At 40.2% G+C, this 27,148-nt stretch overlaps 3 protein-coding genes across 3 annotated transcripts; 1 reads left to right on the top strand and 2 right to left on the bottom strand.

The window, feature by feature from the left end:
- Positions 1-543: 543 nt before the first annotated feature.
- On the bottom strand, positions 544-6,998 carry irf4l (interferon regulatory factor 4 like). The gene is made up of 9 exons (XM_013915656.1): positions 6,882-6,998; positions 6,469-6,708; positions 5,735-5,921; positions 5,309-5,385; positions 4,287-4,425; positions 4,102-4,203; positions 2,745-3,119; positions 1,948-2,054; positions 544-878 (listed from the first exon to the last, which is right to left on the bottom strand). The coding sequence occupies exons 2-9, from the start codon at positions 6,664-6,666 to the stop codon at positions 717-719; spliced, it is 1,347 nt and encodes a 448-aa protein (XP_013771110.1). The 5' UTR covers positions 6,667-6,708; positions 6,882-6,998; the 3' UTR covers positions 544-716.
- Positions 6,999-9,121: 2,123 nt separating this feature from the next.
- On the bottom strand, positions 9,122-18,470 carry LOC102212977 (dual specificity protein phosphatase 22-B-like). Its single transcript, XM_005752072.2, has 7 exons — positions 18,120-18,470; positions 17,937-17,970; positions 16,141-16,223; positions 13,740-13,789; positions 13,368-13,442; positions 12,734-12,905; positions 9,122-10,028 (listed from the first exon to the last, which is right to left on the bottom strand). The coding sequence occupies exons 1-7, from the start codon at positions 18,138-18,140 to the stop codon at positions 9,885-9,887; spliced, it is 579 nt and encodes a 192-aa protein (XP_005752129.1). The 5' UTR covers positions 18,141-18,470; the 3' UTR covers positions 9,122-9,884.
- Positions 18,471-22,092: 3,622 nt separating this feature from the next.
- On the top strand, positions 22,093-26,792 carry bphl (biphenyl hydrolase like). The gene is made up of 7 exons (XM_013915658.1): positions 22,093-22,591; positions 23,976-24,079; positions 24,253-24,419; positions 25,819-25,972; positions 26,094-26,225; positions 26,338-26,461; positions 26,548-26,792. Exons 1-7 carry the CDS (start codon positions 22,527-22,529, stop codon positions 26,636-26,638), a joined length of 837 nt encoding a protein of 278 aa, XP_013771112.1. The 5' UTR covers positions 22,093-22,526; the 3' UTR covers positions 26,639-26,792.
- The last annotated feature ends 356 nt before the right edge of the window (positions 26,793-27,148 follow it).

Below are 27,148 nucleotides of genomic sequence, written 5' to 3'. Positions count from 1 at the left end.
TGTCAGTTTCATTTGCATAGTAAGCACATAGACAGTACAAAAATACGACCTCTGGGTCTGAAAAAATGAAGCTAATGCGCCAAGTACCTTAAACTTGCATTCTATCTGAAAGGTACCAGATGGCAATACTTGCGACTGCAAAAAGACTTCCTATTATATCAAAGTCTTTGGGAAAATTGCTTTCTGTCTTGACCTCTGGAAACACTTTCCTGATGTGTTTATGGTCCTAGTCACTTATTTTGGTTCACATTGAATAAAAAACATGAAATTTTTTAGAAATCACTAGGTTTAAAATGGTATGCTCATTGGCTAACAGCTTATAAGTGACAAGTCGTTAGCAAACCAAACTAGCGATAATGAAAATGTTCATCGTGAGGCTTCAAAATGGAACTTTAAAAACCGGTGGATGACATCTCAATCATCTTTAATACTTTAACACCTTCATTTTTAATACTGTCTATGAGTAAGCATCAAAATACTCATTATGCCCAAAAGAATACAAAAAGGGAAAAAATAACACTGCATTTTTGACTTAAGACACACACACACACACACACACACACAGATACAAAAACCATACAGGGCAGATGGTTGCTGACTTAATGTCCATCATTTTTTGTATACCACTGTCCACTTTGTCCACATCTCAGAGTTTTCTTGCCTGTCGTGTAAAATGTCATCGTGACATTTCCAACAGTCACTTAAACCCGCAAAGTTCACTCCTGCAGGCTGCTGCTGTGGTGATGTGTGATGGCCCTCTGGTAGTCCTCGGAGGCATTTATGTGCTCTGTGACTCCTGGATGCTCATAGCTGCGGTAGTAGTGGCTGCCCGGCTGCTGGGCATAGTACAGGAGCTGCCTGGTGAACAGAGGCTCTACCTGCAACACATGAGAGCCAAGGAGGTCAGCAAAATCCATTCAGCATAGCACTATTTATTTATTTATTTATTTTTACCAAAAAAAAAAAGCGAAAAAGTAGTTGGTATTTTTGCCAAACTCAATTAAAAGAAGAAAAAATTCAATACACCCTTTCATTTTTCATTTAGGGCAGGGGTGGGAAACTCCAGGCCTCAGGGGCCGGTGTTCTGCAGGTTTGATCCAACACAGCTGATATAAATGGCTCAATGGCCTGCTCAATATGTCTTGAAGGTCTCCAGAGGCCTGGTAATGAACTAATCATTTGATTCAGGTGTGTTGACCCAGGGTGATATCTAAAACCTGCAGGACACCGGCCCTTAAGGCCTAGAGTTGGACACCCCTGATTTAGGATGTTAGAGTTTGGGATATTTTGAAGCCTTCTGTTGCAGTTCTGTGACACACTCCCAAGCTGTTTGGTTTTTGATAGTTTATTATTTATGGGCGTTTGACTGTTGACAGAGATCCAGGAAGGTTGATTCGCTATTTCAACTTTCCCAGCTTTGTTTTATGAAACCATTTTGAGAAGTCAAACTAGAGAAGGGCAAACCATTCCTAGTTTGGTTAAAGCTCAGCTACGTGGTTAGTTTGATTGAAAGTGTGTCAAAAATCTGTAGCTAAAAGGCACGAACCTTCACTTGGCTCATCCATTTTCACTTTATATAGAAATCAGAGTCTCGGGAGGGTGACAGTGGAACCAGGCTGGCCCTGAATCTCAGTGCGACTTATTTAGAAACCAAATTTTGTTATGAAACACTGTCAACGCTATGACTATGAACAAGGTCCTACAGACTTTCAAATCTTAGGTTTAAACTTTCAAATCCTATTTTTCACTTTTCAGCCCATACTTTAAAGTTTCAGCACTCTACTTTGAACCTTTCAAATCTTAGTTTTGATTTTAAGAACACCAGTTCGAACTTATTGTCAGCTTCCCAGTAAATATTAGGCTTCACTGATCCTCATAAACAAAATGAGAAAAAAATGAAAGATCTCTGGATCATAATCAGTGGTTAAACTCGGGGGCAGCAGTCACCTGCACAGTGAGGGTCCTTCTTTGTCTCTGTGGGTCCAGACACTCATCTCCGAAACACAGGAGGACCTGGAAGCGGGACGGCGGCCTTAACCCGTAGCTCTGAATCTCTGCAAGTAGGCAAATGGACAAAAATGCATCAGTAACAGCTCTGACACCTAAAACACATCAGAATTGATGATTTCAAGCGAATTTCACTTGAAGTGGTGTGACATTTAGAGTGATTCGAATGGAAAGTCCTGGTCACACCATGTATGCAAATACAATTAGCTGTCACAGCTGGAGCTGCTTAGCATGTGGGCGGGATGATGTGGCTGTGTAGACTTCATGTGACTCTCGGCTTATCATAAAATACTTCTTTAAGAAATTATTCTTGGCTGGCACAGTATGTCATGAAGTGACTTCCAGAAAATCAGCTGAGTAATGAGTCTCAGTTTGTTCTACTGCTAATTACATTTAGTGGATTTAGTTTTGAGTTGAGGTGGATAGTTCTTGACTGAAATCCAAATTTTAGACCAGTTGGTGTTAGTCTTTCTATGTACAGCAAGGTGCCAGCTGGTGTGAGTTCTTAAGTGAATCAATCAGATTAAAACATATCAACCAAGCTCTGTCCAGTACACCATGCTGATGATTAAGATACAGGTCAGGGACTTGGTGAATTAGGCATGGCACCATAGATAGGCCTTCATTTAAAAGAATAGTAACATACTAACCCAAAAAAGTGAGAACTTTTTAGTCTTTCGAGCACAAGTGATTGTTGATCAAAGATCCTGAGCTGATTTGAGTTTGTGTCCTCTCACCTGTGAGGTAGTCCTGCGTGTGGAGCAGTTTACAGGTGACGTCTCTCTCCAGCTTGTTGGGTTTGTCTCCGTACGGCGACGGGCCTCCCTGCCAGTACACCCTGCTCTGGCACAGCCTCCGGGCATAGAGCCCATCTGCTCGCATCCACAGCAACACTCCCCTCTCGAGGCTGGCTGGTGGACTCGGAGGACACTCGTCTGGCCTCCTCTGGGATGATAGGCTGTCAACAGGCAGGGGCACCAACTCATGACCTCCAGGCGTCAGGTAGTGCTTATCTGGGTTGCAAGGAGTGATATGGCAGCCATCCGGGCTGGAAGTGGTCACCTCTCTCACCAGAGAGTCCCGGAAATATACGGATACGTGCAGACGGAAGTCTAGAGGAGGACACAGGTAGAAGTTAGCTGAAATTTCTTTTTTTTTAAACTCTTTTATGGACTGCCTTTGTTTTATTTTAAAAAAATGAAGCACATAAGGTTTTCAATGTTCACCACAGCCCAAAGTCACAGGGTGCTGCTGTATATTATTATTTCAGCGTTCTACATGCTGCTATGTCTTGTACTTCTATAGGAGCGTTCTGCTGAATCTGACAGCAATCTGCATTTTTTTTGGAAATGGTTTTCTGTGTATTGTTTATATGATCAAAATAAGCACAAGCAAGAATGATTTGCATCAGATGCAAAATTCCTTCACATGTCACTAAAACTAGACCAAAAAACGAAGCTAGTTTGAACACGCTCGGTCGTCAGCTTTGATTAAAGTTGCGTTCCTTTTTTACCGGCCTCTAGGGGGCAGAGTAAATATTCAAAATTAGCCGCATGTCTATTGAATCAAGCTACCAGCTTTACCTAAAAATAAATACATTTTAGATTATAGCCACCTCATGAAATTCCACTGATAGCGGCTCTGTAGTTGCTAGATATTTAACTTTATTATTAAATTTGGTGCTGATTTTCTGTCTGCTGTTTGTTATGGACAGTCAGAGTACAGTTAATAAAAATGGCAGCCTGCAGCATGATACAGATCCATACACTAAATGCAAGAACTGAAATTAAACTGCACTGAATAAAGCCAAGGAACAAAGTCTCAGGTGAAATTAGTAGTTTTCTGACTTCTGCACAGCATTACGCAGTTTCAACCTAATTGTACCTTTAAATGCTCAAATCTGTGTCATACCGTGACATTTTCAGCTGTTTTGAGCTTATGTAAATATGCATTTGCTGCTTGTTCTATGTAGATGGATTTTTGCTTTTTTTTAAAAAAATAGGACCTTAAGTTTAATTCTCAGCAGAGGATTCTGGTGAGAGTTCCTGATTTTATAGCGTGAGGGGAAAAAGTGAACTGAAAGTATTCGTGTACCTGAAAGTGCCTCTGCTGATCTGATGCTGGCGTCCAGTGTGAAAGGCGAGGGCTGACTCTCAGCTGGACCGTATGAGTAAATTGAGGCTCTTAGCTGGTATCCTGCACACAGAACAAACTATGTAGGCAATGCTAAAACTGATAACAATGCTTTTATTTTGCACGCTAAATAATAAGCCGTGTACCATTTTCCATGGATGAGCCCTGCCACGGCAGGGTGCGGGGCGGACAGGGACACTGAGTGAAGGGCAGCTCGGGCAGAGAGGCCTGCTCCTGACAGTAATCTCTCCAGCCGCATTCTGGACTCGCCATGTACTGTGGCATCTATAGAGAGGAAAGCAGTTAGCTGAGTGCACATCTTTGATCATAAGATACCAACAAACAGTCTTTGCATGATGCTTTTGTAATACATTACTCTTTAGTAGGCTTATAAGGACTTTTTTGCAACTTGTTTTATATGACCATTGCAGAATTCTTTCTTCATCCATAGATTTTTGCTTAAGCTAGTGATAAAATCCTTGCACCATAAACTGTGATTTGTTTTTGCATGAAAAGATAACGCCAACTCGCTGACTCACAAAAATAACTTAAATGAACTTGAGAGGAGAAAGCTGATTTGTTCATTTTGAGTGTGTAGTACTTTAAAAGGATAGGTCACACAGATTAATCAGTGCAGAAAAATCAATTATGGTGAGTAACATCTGAAACTACACCATGTCCGAGAAACTGAGATCTAAGAAATAGACATCACATTACTAAAGTACTAAAGACGTGTTCCATACTTTATGAAAACAAATGTAAATTATTAAGTAAAGCAGAGCATAACTATACTCTTCATTACCCAGGCAGGAAGTACAGATAACTTTAAATAAACTAGGATAGATAAAGTTAAATGCAACAACATTTAAATTAGTAAATGAGAATTAGCATTTACAGTGTGGCAAAAACATATTTTGCCATAAATTGTGTGCTTTTTTTAATCAGTTGCTGCCAAGAAATCTAAAAAGGACCCAAAAACTCCAGAGTTTCTATCAGCCCCTGAAGTCAGCACAAGTCATAGTTGGGGATGCACATCATTACCCTTCACTTGTGTTTGTAAGGTCATCCATGCATGCACAATATGACACTGTCTGTGTCTTCAACCTCCCTCATTCTCTCTGTCTTACTTTAGTCCCGCCCCACTTGTTTCTATGTGCAGGAAAATCACCTGAGTTGGCACAGAGGGGTAGGAGGGATGCATCTGAAAGCTCCCTGGGCTCAGAGGACTGTCCTCCTGTCTGGGTCCTGCATGCGGGAAAGAACATTTTTATTAGAAAAGCGCTCTAGAAAATGTCTGAACACATTTTCTGTCAGTACTTTTAGAAAAGTCCACATCGATGCAAGTACTTCAGCATGACTTGAGCTGGTGCTTTGACAGTTTGAGGAGTCAGAGAATTTCCACTTTATGTCTGATACACAACTAATTATCAGATTGTGATCATCTAATAATAATAACTACAATAAAACACATCAGTAAAACCCTTTATCCAGTTTGGTTATTGCCGCTGTAGCCCAATCAGCTTTCAGTATTACTACCAGCTTAATTCATGCTGCAGTTAACTTTTTTCAACGCTTTGTTCGAAGGGGGACTGACTTTTCTTGGCGCCCTCGGGGATGATGCGGTAAACTTTGTAGGGGTCCGAGATGTCCAGCTGGCTCCTGTCCACCAGTTCCTCAAAGTCATTGCTCTTGTTGAGGGCGCAGCGCAGGCGTGTCTTCCATGTCGGCGGGTCGGGTTTGTCGATGCCCTCCCGAAACTTGCCTTTGAACAGCGCCCAGGCCTGCAGACAGGTCCGCGGGGAAATGTTTAGAATACCTCCCTCAAGTTTAGCGCGAGAGAATCACACAGCCTGGCCTCTCCTAACTGCGACTGCACGGCCTGTAGAAGAACATCCTCCCGGTGCTGATAACTAGTTACTAACTCTTCACCAATAATTATAAAATAAAAGTTTCGTTTATTTTCGTTAAGTGGCTTCTTTGGAGCCACAGTCATTTCAAAGAAGTTGTTTTGCGTCGCTCTCCCAGTAATGTGTGACTTTTTTACAGCATGGTTCAAATATTCTTATATGGAAATAATCGCATCCTAATGTATGGAGCGAATTTCATGAAAGACAGCAAAACCCTTTTTTATATAATGCATCAGAGAATATTCAAACGCTACTAAGACGCCTAATCGAGTTAGTTATTTTTACAAACATCATTAAAAGGCTATAAGAGAGTTTAACAGCTCTAAAGTTTGTAATACTTTAACACATATTGCTGTTGTTTTATTCTGAAAGGCGCAGCTCGCTTGTGGCTGGCGGACCCCGGAGGATGCGGGTCTCTTACCTTAAAAAGCGCGGCATCCTCATCCCGGTTGTAGTCCTGTTTCCCGGCGTGTTTCCACGGTATCCTGAAGATGGTCTTCTCGTCGTTCTCCCAAACCAGACCGGGATATTTCCCGCAGTCCACCTGCTCGATGAGCCACTGGCGCAGCTTGCCGTTGCCGCTGCTCCCGGAGCCTCCGTAATCCACGTCGGGGTTCATCTCTGACCAAAAAGACGCACGGGACAACTCCACTGTCTGCTCCTGTAACGTAGTAATATCACACGCTCTCGTGTTTGTGTGTGTTTTGAAAGTAGGCTTGTGTAGGTTTAGTAAAGAATGATTAAGTTAAGTAAAACTACTAAAGGTTAACCCACTGCGCTCCCACGCAGACTAACTTCACTGTGCGCTTCGCAGGCTGATCGAAGCCGTCTTACCTGTGAAACTTGAAAGCCGTCGAGTTTTGATATCAGTCAGGGTCAGAAAGTCCTCATCATTCCGGCGGGCCCGCTTAAATCCACCCAGCCTGTGGTGAGCAGAGGGAGGGCGGAGCCGGGATGCTGAGGAGGGTGCACCTGCTGCTTCTGCTAGGCCCGCCTGCTTCCCTCCTGCGAAGCTTATCAGCGCGCACACAGCGGCCGATCTACAGTAATACACTGGGGAAACCCTGCCGGCGTCAACCCGAAGTGTCACACACCCGCACACGTGGAAAATGATAGGATGGAGACGAAAACAATTCTTTGAAATTATAAAGCTTTACGAAAAGTACTCTAGAGTGGTCCAGAGGTAGAAGCGACGCAGAAAAACATCGGCAGCAGTTTTCCCACTGGAAGATTATTCAGAACAGCTGACATAACGCCTCAGACAGGAACACAATACCACATAAGATTATCATTTGCCGTGTCAGAGCTTTAGGAGGCCTGTTAGGAGAATTCGACAGATGATCAATTCTGTAAAAGCAATGCGGTCCAGGAGTCCGAGAAAACATGGTTTTGAAAAGTTCCCACTCATTTCCCCTCAGTATGATTTTCAAAGTGAGTCTGGCTCCTGTGGCAGTTTTGCAGTGCTGCAATAAATATCCATCACTGCTTTCATTACTTAAGTGAACGCAGTGATGTGAGTATAAGACAGATCTAAAAGTGTGTTAGTTACAAACTAACAACTTTCCCCCCTTATTTGCTTTCAGTTTTTCTGGGATAAGTACAAATACTGATGTGTTGCGTAACCTACAACTGTTTAAGGTACTCAGTTTGTATTTTATATGAAATATGAGAGAGAAACGTGCCTAGAGAGTCATTAGTCATTATGCAGCAGACTGGTTCCTGTCAGTCTTATGCTGTCAGCATTAATCAGGAATACACAAACTGTGAATTTCTGGGCTGATAACCTGTAGTTATCCTTAAAATTTGTGGATATTTTTAACTTTTTATATGTTTTTTTAATTATTCTTATGAACATATTAAATATTTATGAATAGATTTTATTTTTGTATGTTTTGAACATTTGACTCTTGGGACATGTATGTGATGGAACAGATAAATGTCAGCCTCTGATAATGGCCGTTAACCAGGATACCGATATCAGTCTGATACCTGTACACGCCTATTATTAATATATGAATTTACCATCAGTACTGATGCATGAAGCGACATTATAATGTACATTGTAGAGCTTAAGCTCATCTCAGATCGATGTCTTTAATGCTCTCCTACTCTTAATCTCTCTCTCTAATTCAGAAAAGTAAGTACAATTTTGTTCTAATGTCGTGAAGTAGAAATATAAAACTTTGAAAGTAGAATTATGAAGTGATATTAGATAGGTACAAGTACTTATTTGAAGCTTTACCTACTTATCAGCACGAGAACTGAAAGGAACTCATTATGCAAATGCTTCCCATCAGCGTTATACCATAGTTGATCCTAATCTGTAACCGGTTGCCAGGTTACAGAAATCAGTCGTGTTTTTTTTTTTCTCTGTAGTGTTCATCTTTAAAATGACAACTGTGTGAAAAATGCACATGTGGATGTATGATGCACTTCATCACACGTAATCTCAGTGCTGCTCTACATTTCACACATGGCACTTTTAAACCAACAATATTCAGCCGACAGCTGTAGCTGAACAACTTCTCATGTTGAGATTTTAAATAATTCAAAAACGAGCATATAAAAGTGACCATGCACTGTTATGTGTTAAGCCACTTGGGGAGGATTCACGAACACGTTCTAGCTCTGGGCCCCACTAAAAGCTCTGGGCCCCTTGGTTATTGTAGTTCTGAGTTCCTCTGAGGAGTGGTTTCCACTTTTCAGCTGGTGTCATTTAAATAACTGAAAGAGGCCTGAAGAGGTAGAATTGTGCAATATTTTAAAGGGCAAAGACCTGTGACGCAGAATTTTCTCACCACCAGTTATCTGGTGACCTTTGAGCTGACTGCTACAATGTAGACCACTATATGAAGAAGTCAAAACTAATTCAATTACTGTGGGGTCATAATAATGTCAGAATTTCATCGTCGGCAGAGATACTGTTCTCCACAATATGTGCGATAAACTTCTACTTAAGTCATTTATGACCTTTACCTGGATCTGAATACTGCTTTTATCCAGAAACCAGGTCAAAGATGGATTTTAGTCCCTCGTTTTGTTTCGAAAAGGCTTGAAATAACTTTAAAAAAAAAGAAGATTAATACATTCCTTTGTTGCATTATTACAATCTAAATATTTTCACTTGATGAGTTAAATGTCATCTCAATGCATGCATAATTAAACAAAAGACGAAATGCAAACTAACATGAAAACGTTAACATAAAAACTCTACATATATAACTGCATTTCCACAGACTGTGCACATATTAAACTGCACAAATAACATCAAATGAAAAGTTTACATTTAGGAAGAACAGCACAATAGTTAAAAACAGCACATCTGATTTTTTTTTTTTTTTACTGTAAAATATAAAATAAAGCGTTCTTTAGCTCTCACACGGTCTCAGAAAGTAATAGTCATTTTTCAAGTACAAGACACAGCATAACATAACTGACGGGGGACGGCGGGGTGGGGGGGTGTACAGGAGGAGTATGTGTTCACACTGTGGACTGTATGTACATATATTTCCTTGGTGTCATGCTTGACTGCCCTTGCATGTTGTTTTGACAGTTAGAGGCAAGGACATGACATGACGAAGGGAACTGAAGACGGTGACATAAAATCCCCCCGTCACATGTCTGCTTAGCCACTCCACGCACACGAGACTGAACTTATCATCCTGACACTGAACTTTTTATGAGACAGGTGTTGCTGACGCAGTGCGAGGTCGGGGGCAAAATGATTTTAAAATGTGCACCCGGTCTCTGTGGGATTAAAGGGCCAATCAGAAGCCCGCTGTCCTCTGCTTCTTAAGTTCAGGTGAGAAATGACTGAAGATGCAGAAATGAGTTTCTTTATTTGCTGCTCGTGGCCAGCGCGGGAGTGATGCTGGTTGTTATGGCATCGCTGGTGCTGGATTTCCGGTTTAAAAGGGCCTCGATCTCCTCATCATCACTGAACGTGCTCTTCCCGTACAGCTCCTTCCACCAAGCTCGATACTGCGGGGAGCAGAGTCAAAGACAATGTCTCTGTTTAAGACAGGCACTGGACACGTTTTACATCGGACAGTCACTTAAAACAACACCTCACTGCTGTATAAAATCAGCTTACAGGCTGCTGATTGCCTTACACGCATCACTGCACAGCTTACAGATGAAACGCTGCGTTATGTTATAAATGTGGATTCAAGAGTACATGCCTGCATGAATGAAGCCAAAAGTAATAAAAATCCACAGACATTAAATACGAACAATATTTCTAATTAAAAATGCAATAATTATAATCATAAAAAATAAATCATGACTCATCCTTTTCTGTTATTTGTGTAATATTTGAGACTGTATGTACTTTTGTACACCTGCATTAGTGAACTGTTGAAGTATCAGGTTAATTACTATTATTATTCATGACTAATGCACTGTTTTGTATGTATTTTATATATATTATTTTAATCATTTGAGGGAACTCATCATAGAGGCGGAGCATCTTCAGTTGTGTTTGTAATAGCAGCACTATTCATTCCTAAGTATTCATTACCACCGTTGCCTTTTATTGTTTTTTTGTGTGTGTGATGTGATTAAAGTGCAGACTTTATTTAAGGCTTTTACATTAACTGTTTATGAATTACAAAGCATTTTATACCCAGTCCTCCCTTTTTTCAGAGACTCAAATATAATTTGACACTAATATAATTTAAAGTATAAGGATTTAAAAAAAAAATACCTTTCTGAAAAGCCTTTGCAGCTCATGTCTGCCTGAAGTGTAGAGCACACGGATATGACATCTCCCTGGAGATGCTCTGTTAGGTCTCTACTGCCACACCTTCTGCTGCTGGTTATTTGTAGGTCTTTGCCTTCAGTTTTGTATTTAATAACTGAAAAGCGTGCTCGTTACCCATTTGCACTGTGAAGTGAACTCTATCAACAGTCACATCGATATTAACCACCGTTTAAACTGGCAGCCATATGTGATGTGGTATGTTCTGGATCATGAACTGTTCTTTTTCTTCTCCTGGTTTCATCTCTCCAAAGAATTTTTTTCTATGGCTGGGCAAGTTTTTCAGATGTCTAATCTGTTCTTATTGTTCTTGAGTGTAACAAGTGGTTTGAGCAGATTGTTCATTTGGAAGCTCTTAAAGACCTCACATCCACTGAAATCTGCTGCTTTGCTAATTGTCCAATTACTTTTGAGTCTCTGAAAATGGTGTGATGAGTACAAAAATAACAATAGTTTTCAAAGAATTTGTTTTAATCGCCCTGAATCGGAGCTGAAAGTGTCCACTGTTTATGTTTAAATACAACTTCATGTACGGCACATTTTAGTGCTATTTGAGGTACTTCACAAAAAAAATTAAAAGACTTTAAAGTGAAACGAGCAACATAACTGCACCAAAATGCAGTGCAGTTTACGGAATGCATGCTAATTTGATTTAGGCTGCTGTGAAACTTAACTGAAAAAGGTGAAGCATAACCAAAAACAGAGCTGAGGTATCAGTCGTAGTAGTAGCAGGGCCCAGTCCCACTGACAAGTTTATGAGAGCTTTTCGGCAGACGTTCTGTGCCCTTTATGCACACTTTCAATAAGTCTGCATTTTTGCTGACTTTGCCCACAGCTCATAGCATCTTGACTTAACAGGGTTACTGAAAAAAGCAGAAAACAAGCATGTGATGAGCAGCCTCCTAAATGTTCAAAAATGCTACATTTATTACACACCTGATTTAGACTTTTTTTTAAAGACTGCTCACAGTGCACATACAGCAGGGGAAGTAATTATTTGACACTTATTTCACTCAGTGATGTGTAAATCAATTCTACCTTTTTTTTAAAAATGTGTTGATGTTCTGTCTCGATCCAAAAATTAGAGACTGTTTGTTTCTTTGTAAGCGAATAAACTAAACCAGCAGGGGATCAGTTATTTCATTGTTTCCCCCACTGTAAGCTGGAGTTTTAGGCACATGTGGCCTGGATCCTTGTCAAGCTGAAGAAGTTTAGATTGAGCACTTTTAAAACTTATCCGAACACATCTGACATCCTTATACGCAGATATCATTTTATAATACAGTTCTGCAGCTGTTCTATATTTGTTTTTGGACTGAATACTACAACTGCTCCTTTTCCAATAACTGTCCGTGTGGGAAATGCTTTTGGGCCCATGTCATGTGACATGAAGGTCATTCCATGCAGGACAGCAGCAGAGTAATCGTCCAGCAGCTGAATAGGATGAGTAGTCTTCAAACAGCGGCATGCACTGCTCTCGTCACAAAACGGCGCCAGCTCTAACAAGAAGAGAGGGTTAAATGGTCCAAGTGGGAGCATAAGGAAAAGTACATGTGAAGCATCTGTTTCTCAGATATGTACTTCTCACACAGGTCCTCATTTAGGAGCTTTACTAACACCCATATAAACCAGACTGGGTTGGCTTTTGAAGGGAGTAGTTCACACTGTTGTATGAAAACGTCAGGTTTTTGTTTTGTTTAGTTTTTTTGCAATTTCTCATGTCATAGCCTCCAGCTTTTAGACAAAGAATGCTTTAATGAGCGGTATATTGAGACCAGGCTGTACCTGAACTCACAAATTAAACCCACACACTCATCTGTCCAAATGTATTGCATCTTTTAATCCACATAACCGTTTTCAGCTGTCCCAACATAACTGATTTTTTTTCAATGAATAATCAAAAGTGAAATTAATTATGATGACTCACTTCTGTTAGTTCTGTGTTTTCAAACTCCTCCAGCTGCCGCAGGAAGCCCAGGTTGGGCCCCGCACACGGCCTGACTGACCGAACCGCTGCCAGGGACTCTACCCATCCGTGACCCGTCACCGTCATGATGTAGGCCACCACCAGAGTCACGCTGCGGGACACTCCTGCCATGCTGAGAACACAGGCCTTCACAGCTCAGAGCAAGATAATCACCTCATATTCAGATTCTCTGCTTTAGTGTACAAAGAAGTGAAACCCCTTCTGTCCCAAAGCTGTGGTTAAATGCCTGATTTTGCATGTTTGATATGAGAAAAGATGAAAGGTAATGAAATGTGCAATGAAAGCTTTAACCAAAATTTTTGGCAGACAGCTTCTTTTTGGTGCTAGTGATGTGGTTGAAAATGAGAACGGGGTCGATAAAATATGAGGACCTCCGGTCTGCGATCAAACCCAGAGCAAATTCTCATGATTATGAATAAAAATCTTTTAGATCTTAATGTTGAAACTTTTTACAACATCTCTATGTCAAAATACGTAATATAGTCTACCATATATCGTAACTGAATGTTTTTTTTAATACAACCAAGTATCATTTCAGATGACATGTAAAACAGGACTGAGGCGTTCCACTCACCAGTGGACGAGGCAGCCTTCTCCTTTCAGTCGGGATTCATGGATGAACATGATGCTGTCTCTGAAGTACTGAATCCTGGTGAAATGAATCACATTCACAAGATATACAACATAGTGAGGATCATGCCTTCCAACCTTAAAACTGGATTATTATTATTTATTATTATTTACCATAGCTGTACAATTTAGTTTGTAGTCGGTAAAGAGATCATGTGTTTAATTATTTAAACCAACCTTTTTAAAAAAGGATGCATTTGGATACATTTGCTATTTTGCAAGCTGTAATTCATTTCTTTTATTTATAGAAATGGGGCAAAGAGCTCATACATATATGCAGGTTTTATATATATTCAACATTTATTCAAGTACTCACAGGTTTTGCTTGGAATGGTCAGCTGCGGATATACAAAGGTATGTGATGCCCTGTGGGAGAGGGGGCAGCTTCATTAAAGAAGTGAATACTTTAGTGGCAAAAGTTAACATGATAGGAAACTATTGAGCAGGGGTCATTTGTTTGAAAACTGGAACTAAACTCACTTCTTGTTTCTCACTTCCTATGGGACAGCCCCTGAAACCTTGCCCCTCTGGCCCTGCCCATGTGGTAGGTCACGACATAACGATGTTTGCTTGTGTTTGTCTCTGTGCTTGTGTGTGTGTGTGTGTGCTGTGTTGTGCACCTGGCAGCTGATGGTACATGCAGTGGACAGAAACCACCTCGTCCTGGTATGACTGCACCACTGCAAAAACCCCTGAGCCCTCTGGGACAGACTGAGTCCTGGAAGTGCTCCAGACAGGTGAGATTGCACGCACAGAGCCCCGACAAATGCAGACACATTTATAAATACCAATGTATTGTAAGTGCCCATATTAAAGACATGCCTAAGGTTCATGAAGGCTAAATTATTATTTCTGATAGAGAGAGTCAGATTATGCAAACGGTTACTGAGAAGTCCTCATATCTTCACACTATCACTCTTATAGCTCATCATGGCCTTGACTCAGTGGTACTGTTTGTAAAATCATGACTACACTCTAAGTCAAAATATATGAAAATTGTGGATAAATGCAGACATTTATTTACTTTACTTGCAAAAGGAATATTTGGGGCTTGGAATTAGTTGCAAAAGATGACCTTTTATTTTGCAGTATGATAATTAGGTTCATATACAGTAAATGGCACATTTAGAGACTTGGCCAGATGTAAATGCGCAGACCACATCATCGTTGCAAATTCTACCTTCCTCTCTCAGGAACCATCACGCTGTCTTCCAAGAAATCAATCAGTCCGCGGTTTGACTGTTAGGTATGCAAATAACCCATCCCATCTGGCCACTTGGTCTAAAACAGACCTGAGTCATCATTTTTGCCTCAAAACTCAAAAAGTTGCATCACACATGATTTTGTATGTTTTAAAAAAAGCAACTGAATAACTGTCATCGCAGTTCAGAATGAGTCCGTAGGGCCAGACTTCACTTCAGGCCCAAAACCTTGTAAAAGTTTTGGTGGTTGACCAGTTTGAGTAGTGATACTGTAATACAAGTTGCTGTTTCTCTTCACTGTTCAATGAAACATGCTAACATGGATGGAGAAAGTGTAGAGAAATCGCTGAGCGCTTTTCATGTTCGCTTTCAACAAGAAAAGATGAAAGTTGTGAAAGCGGACACTGAAGATGGCAAGCGGATTCAAGATTTTCAAGAGACGAGTCCCAGTACGAAGCCGACGGGAGGACGTAATGTATTTAATGGGCTCAGATGAGATCAGCAGACTTAAAGTCAAATCATTCAATCTGTAAATAATTACAGGCTTGTACACATCAAAAGTGTGCATCATTTCATAAACTCTGACTCAAGGTATTGTGTATTTACAGAAAGATACTTCAGAAAAACCTCAAAATCAAACTATTTGTTCAGTAAAACTTACATCTTCACACATATTTTATGCTTCAATCTATCAGCTCCTCACATTCACTAACACACACACAAACACACACAAAAACACCTTTCCTGCTGTTTCATACACAAATTGCCACATCTAAATGCAGCACTGAAAAGCCAGAAACTTTTTTTTGCAAAGTTCCACTTTCAAGACTTTCTGGACCTCAAGCTGCTGAGCTAAAAGCATCTCGTGTGAACAATACTGTGCAACATCCACTAACCTTGGCTTGCATCTGCCTCACAGCTGCATCAACTGAAAACAGCATTCAGATTTTCATATATATACTAGAATCCCACACAATATCGAGGACCCACAGTCAATTAGAAAATTGCTTCTCTGGTGAGAACTGGTGAATTCCAGGTCTTATGACTGAATTTAAAAAAAGAAGACAGAAGACACATGTGACTTTCACACTAATTGAAGTGGTCTCTTTCAATAGCCTTTGATAAAGATCTGATGTTGATAATGAATGATCTGATGATCATTCAGCCTTTAAAAACACAAGGTGACCTCAGAAGATTAGAAATGGAACGATTTATTGCTATTAACTGTGTCTGTATGCAGTGTATCATTTCAAAGCATTTATTTAAAACTTGTCCTCTCTTTTCATAAACTTGTTAAGGTAATAACTATATTTGAAGCAGCTCTGTAAACATATTAAGGTGGGAAAGAGGCTCTGGGCTGACAACAATATCTCACAGTTTCAGAATGAGTATTAATCAGCAGGGGGACACAGCAACCACAGTCGTGCTCAGAGGAGCTTATGTACTTTATGGTTGGGTTAATGTTGAGGTCAGGGGGTCGTGCAATCTGATGCAAGACATTAAAAAAGGCCTCACCTCCAGAACGGGCGCAGCTGTATCATGGATGGACAGGATGTGGGTGATGTTGTGCTGAGCCAGCAGCTCCCCGTCTCGAGCATCTGTGGAACGCAAAGAAAATCGAGAAATACACGATACACCCTGCATCCAATCACCAATCACACCGTGTGAGCTCCAAAACTAAATAAAGCATCTTCTGCCCAACAACAACCCCCCTCCTGAAGTGACTTCCAAGCAAATGTGGCCTTAAGATTTCAAAGTTTTGCTCTGGTTTTGAACTGAAAGAAAAACCGGAAAACCAGTGTTTCTAAAACAGTCCAACAGCTTGGCCCAAAAGCAAGAAACAGTAATTGTTCTAATCAAATTTTGTTCTTTGAAAGGAAGCCAAATGTTTTCTACCTTGGACAGATGTGCCTTGAGCATTTTTTCTCATATGCTTTGCAAGTTTGCAGGATGCTGATTGGGGCCACCTATACAAGAGCAAGATGAGTTTGCACTGAAACCTCCTTAAAGCTAAATTCACTCAATAATTAAATGTTTTGTCATTGGAACTCTTATTAACTGTAGGACACAACCAACCAATTGCATCATACAGTAAGAAAACAGTGTGAGTGGCATCAGTGCACAGAACACTTGCAGAGGAAATACAACCCTAAATCACTGGATGACCGCAGCGTCAATGTTATGCAAGAAGTGCTGCAGTGTGTCATGAGATAAATAGTTTAGTTGAGTGTCAGGTGCTGATATAACAGTGAAGTGACAAGAGATGATTTTTTGCTTAGGGCTGAGAGGTTCAGCACCACTCAAGGTTTCTAGGTGCTGGCCTAAAACCTGCATCCTCCCATTCAAATCCGTCAGCTTCCTTCATGAAAGATTACGTTTTTCTTTTTTCCCCCCATGGTTAAATATTAGTTGTCAAGGAGAGAAATGTTTCCAAATCTCTTCTGATTTCTAAAGTGCTAAATTTAAGTGTTGTCATCATGGCTACCTTTATTTCTTTTATAAAGTCAGGTTGTTATAAATTCAGAGATCAAGCCTTTAGTAGTGTTGAAGCTGATGAGATTGGGACTAAAGATGTGGGATTAAGCAAAAACATAGAAGATGTGATGAACATTGAAGAAACTAACAGCTTAGTTTAGCAGACTAGCAGAGTACAGACTAGCTCAGAATAGTAAGAGTAGAACAGCAGTAACGCCTGTAAATATCCAAAAGTGGCATTGATGGAACTTTCGCAGCCAAAAGCTCCAGCTCGCTTTATATGTGCTAAGTCATGTAGATGAATGAAGATCAAAGGCCTGCTTAAGATTAAAAAAGTGTCACATTTCCTATTTGACAGCAATTCCTTGAACATACTTTATTTCTAAAAAAGAGCTGTCTGCATTTTAAGACGTTTCCTGTGTAGTCATGATTCTTAATGTGTGCAAAGATTAAAAAAAGCAGCCCAACAATTGCATTTGGTGCTTTATGGAAACGTGTGGAATGTAGTTCACACCGAGGGACACCCCCGCGCCATGGGGCATCCCCTCCCACACCACCGCTCAAATATTCACATCAGCGCTCAAAGTAATGTTTCCCCCAGCTGCTGGCAGATTTATACCTACTCAGAGGGTAAAAAACACACTTTTTTTTTGTTAAAATGCAATATTTCAATAGCTCAGCTTTACACTGTGACCTCTCGACTCTATAGAAACTGAGCTCAGTGTAGCATCTCACCACATGCCCCTCCGTATGAGGAACTGAAACAAACTACTACTACATTATCCGGAAAATAAATCAATTTTTTTACACACATGACAAAAGGCACCGCAGCCTACCTTTGATATTTCCAAGATAAAGATCAGGCAGGACCTAAAAACAGTTCAAAATTGTGTAAAATGGAAAATGCAGAAGTTAAAGAAAAAACAAGATCTTGGGGTTGTTGTTTTTGTCTTTTTTAGAAAAATATCATGGCAGGCTCTGAAGGTTTGATTTCCTAGATGCCGTTGTTGATACTGTACCTTGTTTATTCCGTTACCCATCTCCGCCAAAGGTGTGTAGATAAGCACACTGAATTTAAGAGGAATTTGAAGTCATAACTGGAAAGTGATTCCTTTAGGGAGACGCTTAAAGCAGCAACTTAACTGTCTCTAGTCACTAACTGCTACTCGGTTCAAAGGAACCCTGACAACTTTTTAGTTTAACTCAAACTGTCATGAAGACCTCAGCTCGTCCGTCTCCCTGAGTGCCACTTCATTGAGAGCACGTTTTCCTCAGAATGTGACCTTAGCACATGTTTATATTTAGACCATGCGTTGGTCATGGGACCATGGATAGGCACATAGCAACCAGACAAAGATGGTTGAAGGCCAGAACAGATCCGATGGCCCAGCTATCACTATCTGCTGAGCTGTCAGCACCCTGCTAGGAACACCTTTGAATGAAGCTCAAAATCAATTATCTGTGTGTTCCTGCTGTAAATGAGAGGGCAGCTGTCTTAAAACCAAGATTGCAATCAGGATTCTCTCTCTGTGTTTATCCATTCAGATCAAATTCAGTCTCTATTTCTACTAATATCTGTGACAACCTCAAGCCAGTGTTACACGTTTGTGCCCAAGAGTTGCAAACCAGTGTGGCAAAAAAAATCCCCACAATTTTCTGTTTCCTAAAAACAAGTCGTACTTTTCAAATACCCGTTCTAATATTTTCTAATAACAAAGTAGTGCTTTTAAACCTAATTTCGTCTTCGATTTCAGAATTCCCCCATTTATGTCTAATTTTGTGCTTCTCAGTGGACATCCTCTTAATTCTAACTCGCTCTGTTCATTTCCAGTAAATCTGGCTACATCTTCAGTGCATCGCTCTGAGCCGATCGAGGTATTTTTAGCCCGGCTTTGTCTTGTGTTCCTCTGTGTGGTTCAGTGTGTGTGTGTGTGTGCGTGCGTGTGTGTGTGTGTGTGGCACAGAGACAGGCAGGGGAGAGTGGAGGCGTTTACAAAAATCTGCCTGCTGCCTGCCTCAGAGAACTAGGTGGAACAGCTCATCGGCACCGAAAACTCAAAACCATTGATAAACAAAACAGCTCACACATTAGAAACCATGATGATACATTAAAAATACACCTTGATCAGAGCTGAGAGAGTGCGCGTCTGTGTGTGTGTGGGTGGAGGGGGTGGGAGATTGGGTTTCACAATAAAACTGTCTTTTTAACAAGAAGAAGAGGAGTCTTTCGGGTTTGAGGAAGGTTTGCACATCAAGCCATCACTTTATCGAAAGCCGTTTTTGGGCTCCAACTTAATACTTACTTTTTAAATGTACTTAATTATTAGTTTGCTTATTAAATTGCCTCTTAATAGTGAGGAAACACGTTGTTGTGTGTGAAACAGTCTAAAACCTCAAACTATCTCATTTATGGCGAAATAACTGAGAAAATCATCACATTTGAGAAGCCGAAACCACAAGACCTTTGTGTCTTTAGCCACAGGTCTTTGTAGCCACATGCAAGCCTGTCTCTCTGTGGTTGGCTGTGTTGTTGTGCTGGCACACCACTTCAGTTTAATATTGCAACAATTATTCCACGAGTTTCTCTAAAATCCTATACAGACGTGTACAATCACCAGAGGTTGAAACCTACTCATTTTGGTGAATTTGGGACTTGTCCTCTACAGCTACCATGAAGTTTATGGTAGTGGAAATATCTGAGAAATCACAAAATATTCAGCGTCTCTTAAGGATGAATTCCAATAACTTTGGTGCAAAGTTTTCCTCTCCAGAGGGTCAAAGATGTTGCTTCATTCATTCAAGCCAACATCAGATAAGGGGTCTCGTACACGTATTCATATTTCCATGTCAGTCCATCCCCTGACTTTACCTTGAGGTTGACATTTGACAGATATCTGATTACACACCCATGAAATTGCGTGAAATACTCAAGCTCGCTCAAGGATTAATGTAGGCCTTTCGTTACATAAACAACAGTAGAAAGATGGCAGGAAATGAGGGGGGAGAGAGCAAGAAGGAAATTGATATGCAACAAAGCTTCCCGTGAAAGGAGTGGTTTCAAAGGGCTGTAACATTTCAGATGTCTCACAGGGATTAACCATTCTGAGGTCTTACTGATCCAACACACAGTAAGTTCTGTAATCAAGTAAAGGAGGTTTTTTTGTCATATCACATATAAAATCTGGAATATTTCCATATGTAGTGTAATGTTGATGCTTTATGGTAATTTTTAAGTGTGTCACCTTCCTCAAATAAAGTCCATTAAAAGGCAAAGGATGAAAAAGGAAAGAACGCTTCCTATAAAACAGAAAAGGAAAACCCTATATGAATTCTGAGAGTATATTTTGTCGGGCTTAAAGGGGGGAGTCTTTTTAAAGAAAAGCCTCTTGAAATCTATAAGTGCTTATGAAGACCAACTGTACAAAATAGTGCTGAAACCTTTGGAGCCTTTTAGGGACTGAAGTTGGACATCTGTATCTGTCCACTGTGATTCTTCTGGTATCAAAAATGTCTATGATTATGCTATAACTCATAATTCCCACTCATTTTTTTTTATATCGTAGGGGTGTTTACGCAGTAGTCCAGAAGGAATTGGGCCCAAAGAAGCTCAAACCCAAAAATGTCAATGTGGTGGAGTAAACATTTTTCTTCTGGAAATTTAAATTCAGCATGTTTCAGGCGTTGAGACAATATTTGATACAGTTCCATTTTTTATAGGTTTCAGTTGTAGGAAAACACCCTTCTGTAAGTATTAGGACTATTACAGCACTATAGGGCACTTTACAGCATCCACCATCTTGATTGGATTGTAGCAGCAGCTTCAAATCACCTCACACAGCTGCTTCTAATACACATGTGGAGGTTTCTGTTGCGGTTCGGCTACGTTTTTAAACTGTTATCATCAGAGGAGTTCTTTCTCGTTGTAAAACCTTAACCAATCAGCATGTATATACAACACAATACCAGCATTTTACGGACAAAACTGACTTCAGAAGTCAGAAAAACCAGAAACAAGTGTTTTATTTCCATTCTCTTCCGCTTATCGATTCAGGGTCGTGAGGAGGGCTGGAGCCTATACCAGCTAGGACAAGAGGCAGGGTACACCCAAGACAGGCCACATAGGGCCAGTTTGTACAACTGATCAATTCTGTATTTTTGAGAACCAAAAACAGATTATAGCCACACACCTCTATTTGCGTCTTTGTATTTAGGAATATCTCACGAGTACCCCCTGCTGCAACCCGGTTTAACTGCAGCTAATTGCTGTACATTGGCGTTAACAGGATGTGGAAAAGCTCTTGTAGACATGTTGAGTTTCATGGTTGTAGAAGCAGTCAAATGAACACTGCAGAAAGACATCGTTCAGTTAACCTGCACCATGAGCGGATCTAAGCCAAAGTCCCTGACATCTCCTTTGGGTGGAGCGTCATAGTTTCTCTTTTCTGCGCATCTTGTTCATGTCTTTTCTTTTCTTTACAATTTGCAAAGCTTCAATCCTGACATTGAATTGAAAACATGTGACACACTCAGTCACACACTTGGTCTTCATGGGACAATAACCCAGACATCTTGGAAACATTCACTTAATGACCTCCTTTTCATGAAGGAGTATATCTCAGAATATAAACCATAGTTTGTATTAACTTCACTCCACTCGTTAGCTCTAAAAAAAAAGAAAAGAAGAAGAAGCAGATTCCAGATCTGAAAAGTAAAGCCAATGTATTCCGCATTCTTTATAATGGCCAGCAGGGGGCAACTCCTCTGGTTTCAAAGAGAAGTCTGGATAAAAACAGCTATGGGCTCTCATGCATATGTCCTCAGTTCACAGTCACATAAATCTCTTGTTTGTCACGTCCATTCTCAAAACAACAACAACAACAACGTGGTGATGACTGAAATTTCACAATAAAGCGTCACCAAACAACTGGAGAAGTCCATCTTTTATATACAGCGTATGGCTTCACCCCACTTCTAAACACACAGCAAAGCCAGTATCAAAGCAGACGTGCTCAGCTGATTTCTATTCAGATTAATAACATGCTGATCCATGAGAGGTCATGTTAACAGAAGCCTGTTAAAAATCTGCTCTGCCATTATTTAAGACCTGCAGCCTGCGCTCGGACTGGTGGGTCAGCTACTTCACTCCAGTGAGCCTGACATGTCAGAGTGACGACGGAAAAGTACAGTTTTCAGATCAGCTTGTGATTTTGGATTCGCCTTCGTACTTTCGCCTGAAAATATTTCACTGGATAAACGGCGACGTTGAAAGTGCCACACTGATCCCAGCACTTCCTTTAAAAACAAACACGCAGGGCTGGAACGTGTGGACTTTGGTCCACTTCGGAGAGAGACTGTACAATTTTTAACCAGCCAAATCAAACCTGGGGACTGACTGAGGACGTGCTGAGTGTGCGCACCGATCATACATGGCGCTGTTTTTACTCGGGAGACGTGGCTTTCAGAGAGCCATGACAGCGATCCGGCCGTACTGGTAACAGTTCTTACTGTCTTCATACTGTGTGCACTGTGAAATGACACGCACGACTCTGCAAGGACAAACTGCACAGAGCTGCAGAGACCACGCAGGAAATGCGTTGGGTTTCCTTGCAGTCGTAGTTTTTGCCTCGAGGTTTGTTTGATTCCAGTCCACTAGATGGTGTAGTATGCCCACTCACTACAACATAGTGTTTATGAACCAACTGTGATATTACGACAGTATCGATTATATATACCTATAAAAACTGATGTAACAGCCATTTATATTTAATGCGAGTTTAATGTCTGTATTCGTCTTCATCATGGCCACACTGTGTCCTTTATCTGTCACAAATATTACATAAATATAATATTCTAACACGTTTTAATGTCGTAAATTATACTTTGCAAATATTTTAAATGCAGAAAAGGGGGTTAAATTATTATATTATATTATATTATATTATATTATATTATATTATATTGTCGATCTGGTGAATAACTGTTAGGGATGTTTTTGTTTAATAGCAAATAATAACAATAATGTCCTTTTTCATCCTTTATCCTTCCGTGACTGTCTTTCAAATTAAAGCTAAACACCTTGCTTGTAGACTGATAATATTTAGAATAATCTCATCGTCATTTAATGCATAAAGTGTTTGCCTCGAGGCTTTTGCAGGAGTAAATCTTGATATTATAGATGTGTTAGACTGCAAAACATTACCTTTAAAAAGATTACTGCGGGGTTTTTTTTTTGTTTGTTTTGTTTTGTTTTTAAAGGATGGAGAAATATCACAGTCGCGCACATAAATATATGACTGCCATCACGTGATGGTAAATAACCACCAGCAACTATGAGCTGTTGCAAACACTGTTATCTCTGAACATGTAATTTGCCAGTAGGTTAGTTTTATTCAGTAAATGAATAATTGCTGCATCTGAACTGCTTATAATCAAAACTCATATGAGTTCATGTACAACTTTTGTTTTATTCAAGTACCGTTGTTGGCGCACTTTACTCAGAGCCTTTGATTTTCACAGCTTTGAAATGTGTTCTGCAGTAATGTAGGTAGAACATTTACAGTTCATCCCAGCAAAATAGCTTTAATAGTAACAGAGACCAAGAATAAGAGCGTGCCATACATCAGCATTCTAAATCTACAGGAACAGATGCTGTCAACGAGGGTTAAGCTGAACAATGGTTCCACTTTTCAAACCTGCTTTTAAGGGCCCATAAAACCCAAGATTCTTCTATTCTCATAAAAGGTGGACAATGTGATTGCTGTAATTGTCCTAACAAAGGACGACTTTATTGTAACATTCAAAGTAACTATCCCACCTTATTCTGCTATCCACGGCTCATTTTGACTACCACCGTCTCCTCGTGTGTTTCCCTGCAGCTCTTCAGTGGCCTCAGGCAAGAAGCCTGTTAATGGAGTGGATCTGTACTACGAGCAGACAGGCAGAGGAAAACATGCTGTGCTGTTGCTTCCTGGCGCTCTGGGTAAGTACAAGCACACGCCTCCTTTTAATGTAGAAAAGAAGTTTGGCTATATGGGAAGACATCAAAATCTTTATACTCAAAATATCTCTGTCGTAAGAATAGCGTATCGTTCAGTACAGTTTGATTGAGCCCTTTAAGCATCTAAAAGAAAAATGCTATATTTTCTACCACAGGAAACACAAAGACTGATTTTGGTCCTCAGCTTAAGTCTCTGGCCAAAGAACGCTTCACTGTAGTTGGCTGGGATCCCCGCGGGTATGGACAATCCCGTCCCCCAGACAGAGACTTCCCCCCTGACTTTTTTGAGAGGGATGCGAAGGATGCAGTTGATCTTATGAAGGTTTGCTGATAAACTCAGGGTGAAAATGATTACCAATCTGACCTTTACAGGTTACAGAGAAGCCCCTTCTCTGGGGGGCATGTGAAAGAAAGGAACATATGGGGACTGATAAACTTCATGCTCAGTTCAGCGTGTCGTAAAATGATAAAGGTCTAGAATTCATTCAAAATGGAAAATAAGTTAAATTCTGCAATCCAAAACCTGCTAGATTTTACTACAGTCTAATATCTGGATAAATATTAGAAAGCAATACTAATCCTAATTTTTTTTTTTTTTTCTTTAAGCCACATATCGAGTTTTACCATTTATGGAAACTCCCATAACAAAACAGATAATGTGTTGGCAGGAAATTACCTTAAAAAATTACCTGGACCTTTTCTTTTCTGTTCTTTTTTGCGCAGTTTAGAGAAAGTGTTTAAAGCACAATTAATAAATTATTATATACAGTTAGTGTATATGCCTCCTCTATTCTCTGCTTTGTGTTCTGATCAAAATTTAGGCAACCCTGACTTAAATGATGTCTAATCCACGGTCCGATTCTAATACTAAGACATGTTATTTTCGTACACCAATATTAAAATTCCTGGTTTACGAAGCTATATCCTTCTTTTACCCTTCAGTAATGAACATGACAAAAAGCCCCTGTCTGGGGTTTTAGTTTCCGATATGAGGCTACAAACAAACCCCCTCCTTTCAGTACTTATTTACTGCAATATTTTGTATGCCAATCAAATTGCTTTTTGACCATCATCATAACTCTTATGCAAATACACATTTTGAAATCACTGGCAACCTATGAGCTACACGTACAGTGTGTGAAATTAGAAGGCTGCAGAATCCAACACAGCTGTTGTATGTTGGTAAGCTTTAATAATATTTTAATATTCTCTTTGATTTTTCTCTTTGATCTTGTTATTGTATACTATATGTTCCAATAGTGGATACTCATGTTACACACAGCCAAAGTTGCGAAAAAGATTGTAAATACTAGATGCATACAAGTAATCTTCACAGGCACATTATTCTGGCCCCGCCCACCTGTTATTCAAACTTGAGTGATGATTCAAAACAGAAAATTTAAAGGCCACCCCCACCCCCCACCACCAACCATTTGCATGGTTCACTGTTCAAAATGTCTTAGAACTGTGAATCACGCAGGAAGGATTCTGTCAAATAGGTTTCTCACAATATCTGTACATTCAGAAGCATGAAGACTAATTGTCTTCTGCATTATTTACTGCATTTCATGATTTATATATCACAATTCATACACAGATAAATGTACAACTGTCTGGTCTTGCAGTTAAAGAAAGTTTTTGCATTTTTTACAACAGCAGGTTGTGTTACTGCTTTGACACAACCTACTTTTTTTTTTTTTTTTTAATCATTTCTTTGGCAGACACTGGGATTCGGCAAGTTCTCCCTGCTTGGGTGGAGTGACGGGGGAATCACGGCTCTGGTTGCAGCCGCAAGGAACCCCGATCTGATCAACAAGATGGTCGTGTGGGGAGCCAATGCTTTTGTTTCCCAGCAGGACCTCAAGCTTTACAATGGTGTGTCACGTTTTATTGCCTTGGACAAGTGGCAAGTTATTCGAGCTACAAATTGGCTTTCACTTGAATATGTGCGCGTTGTGTGTTTGTGTGTGAACGGTTATGTTGTGGGAACACTCAGAGGTGCGTGATGTCTCCAAATGGAGTGCGAGGATGAGGCAACCCATGGAGGAGGTGTATGGGGTGCAAGTCTTTGCTAAACTGTGGGAGGCCTGGGTGGATGGAATCGCACAGTTTGTCCACAGACCAGAAGGTGATGGCTCTGTGCTGTTGCAGGCACACTAGACAATCTGAAAAGACACTTGTTAATTTTGTCTCTTACTAATGCAGATAATCTGAATGTTTCCTTTTTGCTCTCTGGTTAGGAAGCATCTGCATGGAACTTCTGCCCCTGATCAGCTGTCCAACCCTCATCATCCATGGAGAGAAAGACCCCATGGTGCCAATTCTCCACCCTGAGTATCTCCTCAAACACATCAAAGGTTCACGGTGAGAACGCACAATAATATTACCACAAATTGATGAATTTCACTTTTAGGTACAAGCTAAATCAAGATTTTCATCCCCAAATCTAGATTGCATTTAATGCCAGAGGGGAAACACAACCTCCACCTGAGGCATGCTGATGAATTCAACACACTGGTGGAAGACTTCCTAGAAGAGTGAAACCACGGCTTCATTATTCGACTGTGGAGAAAAAGAGTTGGTGTTACTTTAAAAATAAAATGTAGAATGTGAATTGTAATGTTATTTTGATTACTTTTTATGATGCAATCTTCATTTGGAATGTTAGATTTAATTTAAAAAAAATAGAAATATGCGAAACAGCTTTTTACACTAATTAAAGTTACAATTTAATGTAAATAAATTCAATTTGTAACAAAATCTGGGTTCCATCCAGCTACAGACCTGTGACAACTGTCTTTTTTTTTTTTTTTTCTTCCTTTTTTCTGCCTGTCCCATTTGGTTCTTTAGCCATCAGAATTGTTGTCTGAAGACCAACAAGGATACCCAATGGATTTACTTTGCCAAATGGATCATCGTGGCATTGCCGTATTGGTCCATTTGGTCCATCTTTGTTTTTATTATTTATTATATTTTATTTTCAGATGTTACAGACGGGACAGACATGAGTGAGGGATAGGAAAGGGAGAAAGAAAGAGGAAGGAAAGGAAA

The sequence above is a fragment of the Pundamilia nyererei genome, unplaced genomic scaffold (assembly GCF_000239375.1).
Source record: "Pundamilia nyererei isolate P.nyererei 1_Seehausen unplaced genomic scaffold, PunNye1.0 scaffold00343, whole genome shotgun sequence".
NCBI classification, from domain to species: Eukaryota; Metazoa; Chordata; class Actinopteri; order Cichliformes; family Cichlidae; genus Pundamilia; species Pundamilia nyererei.
This window is presented reverse-complemented; position numbering and strand designations above follow the sequence as displayed.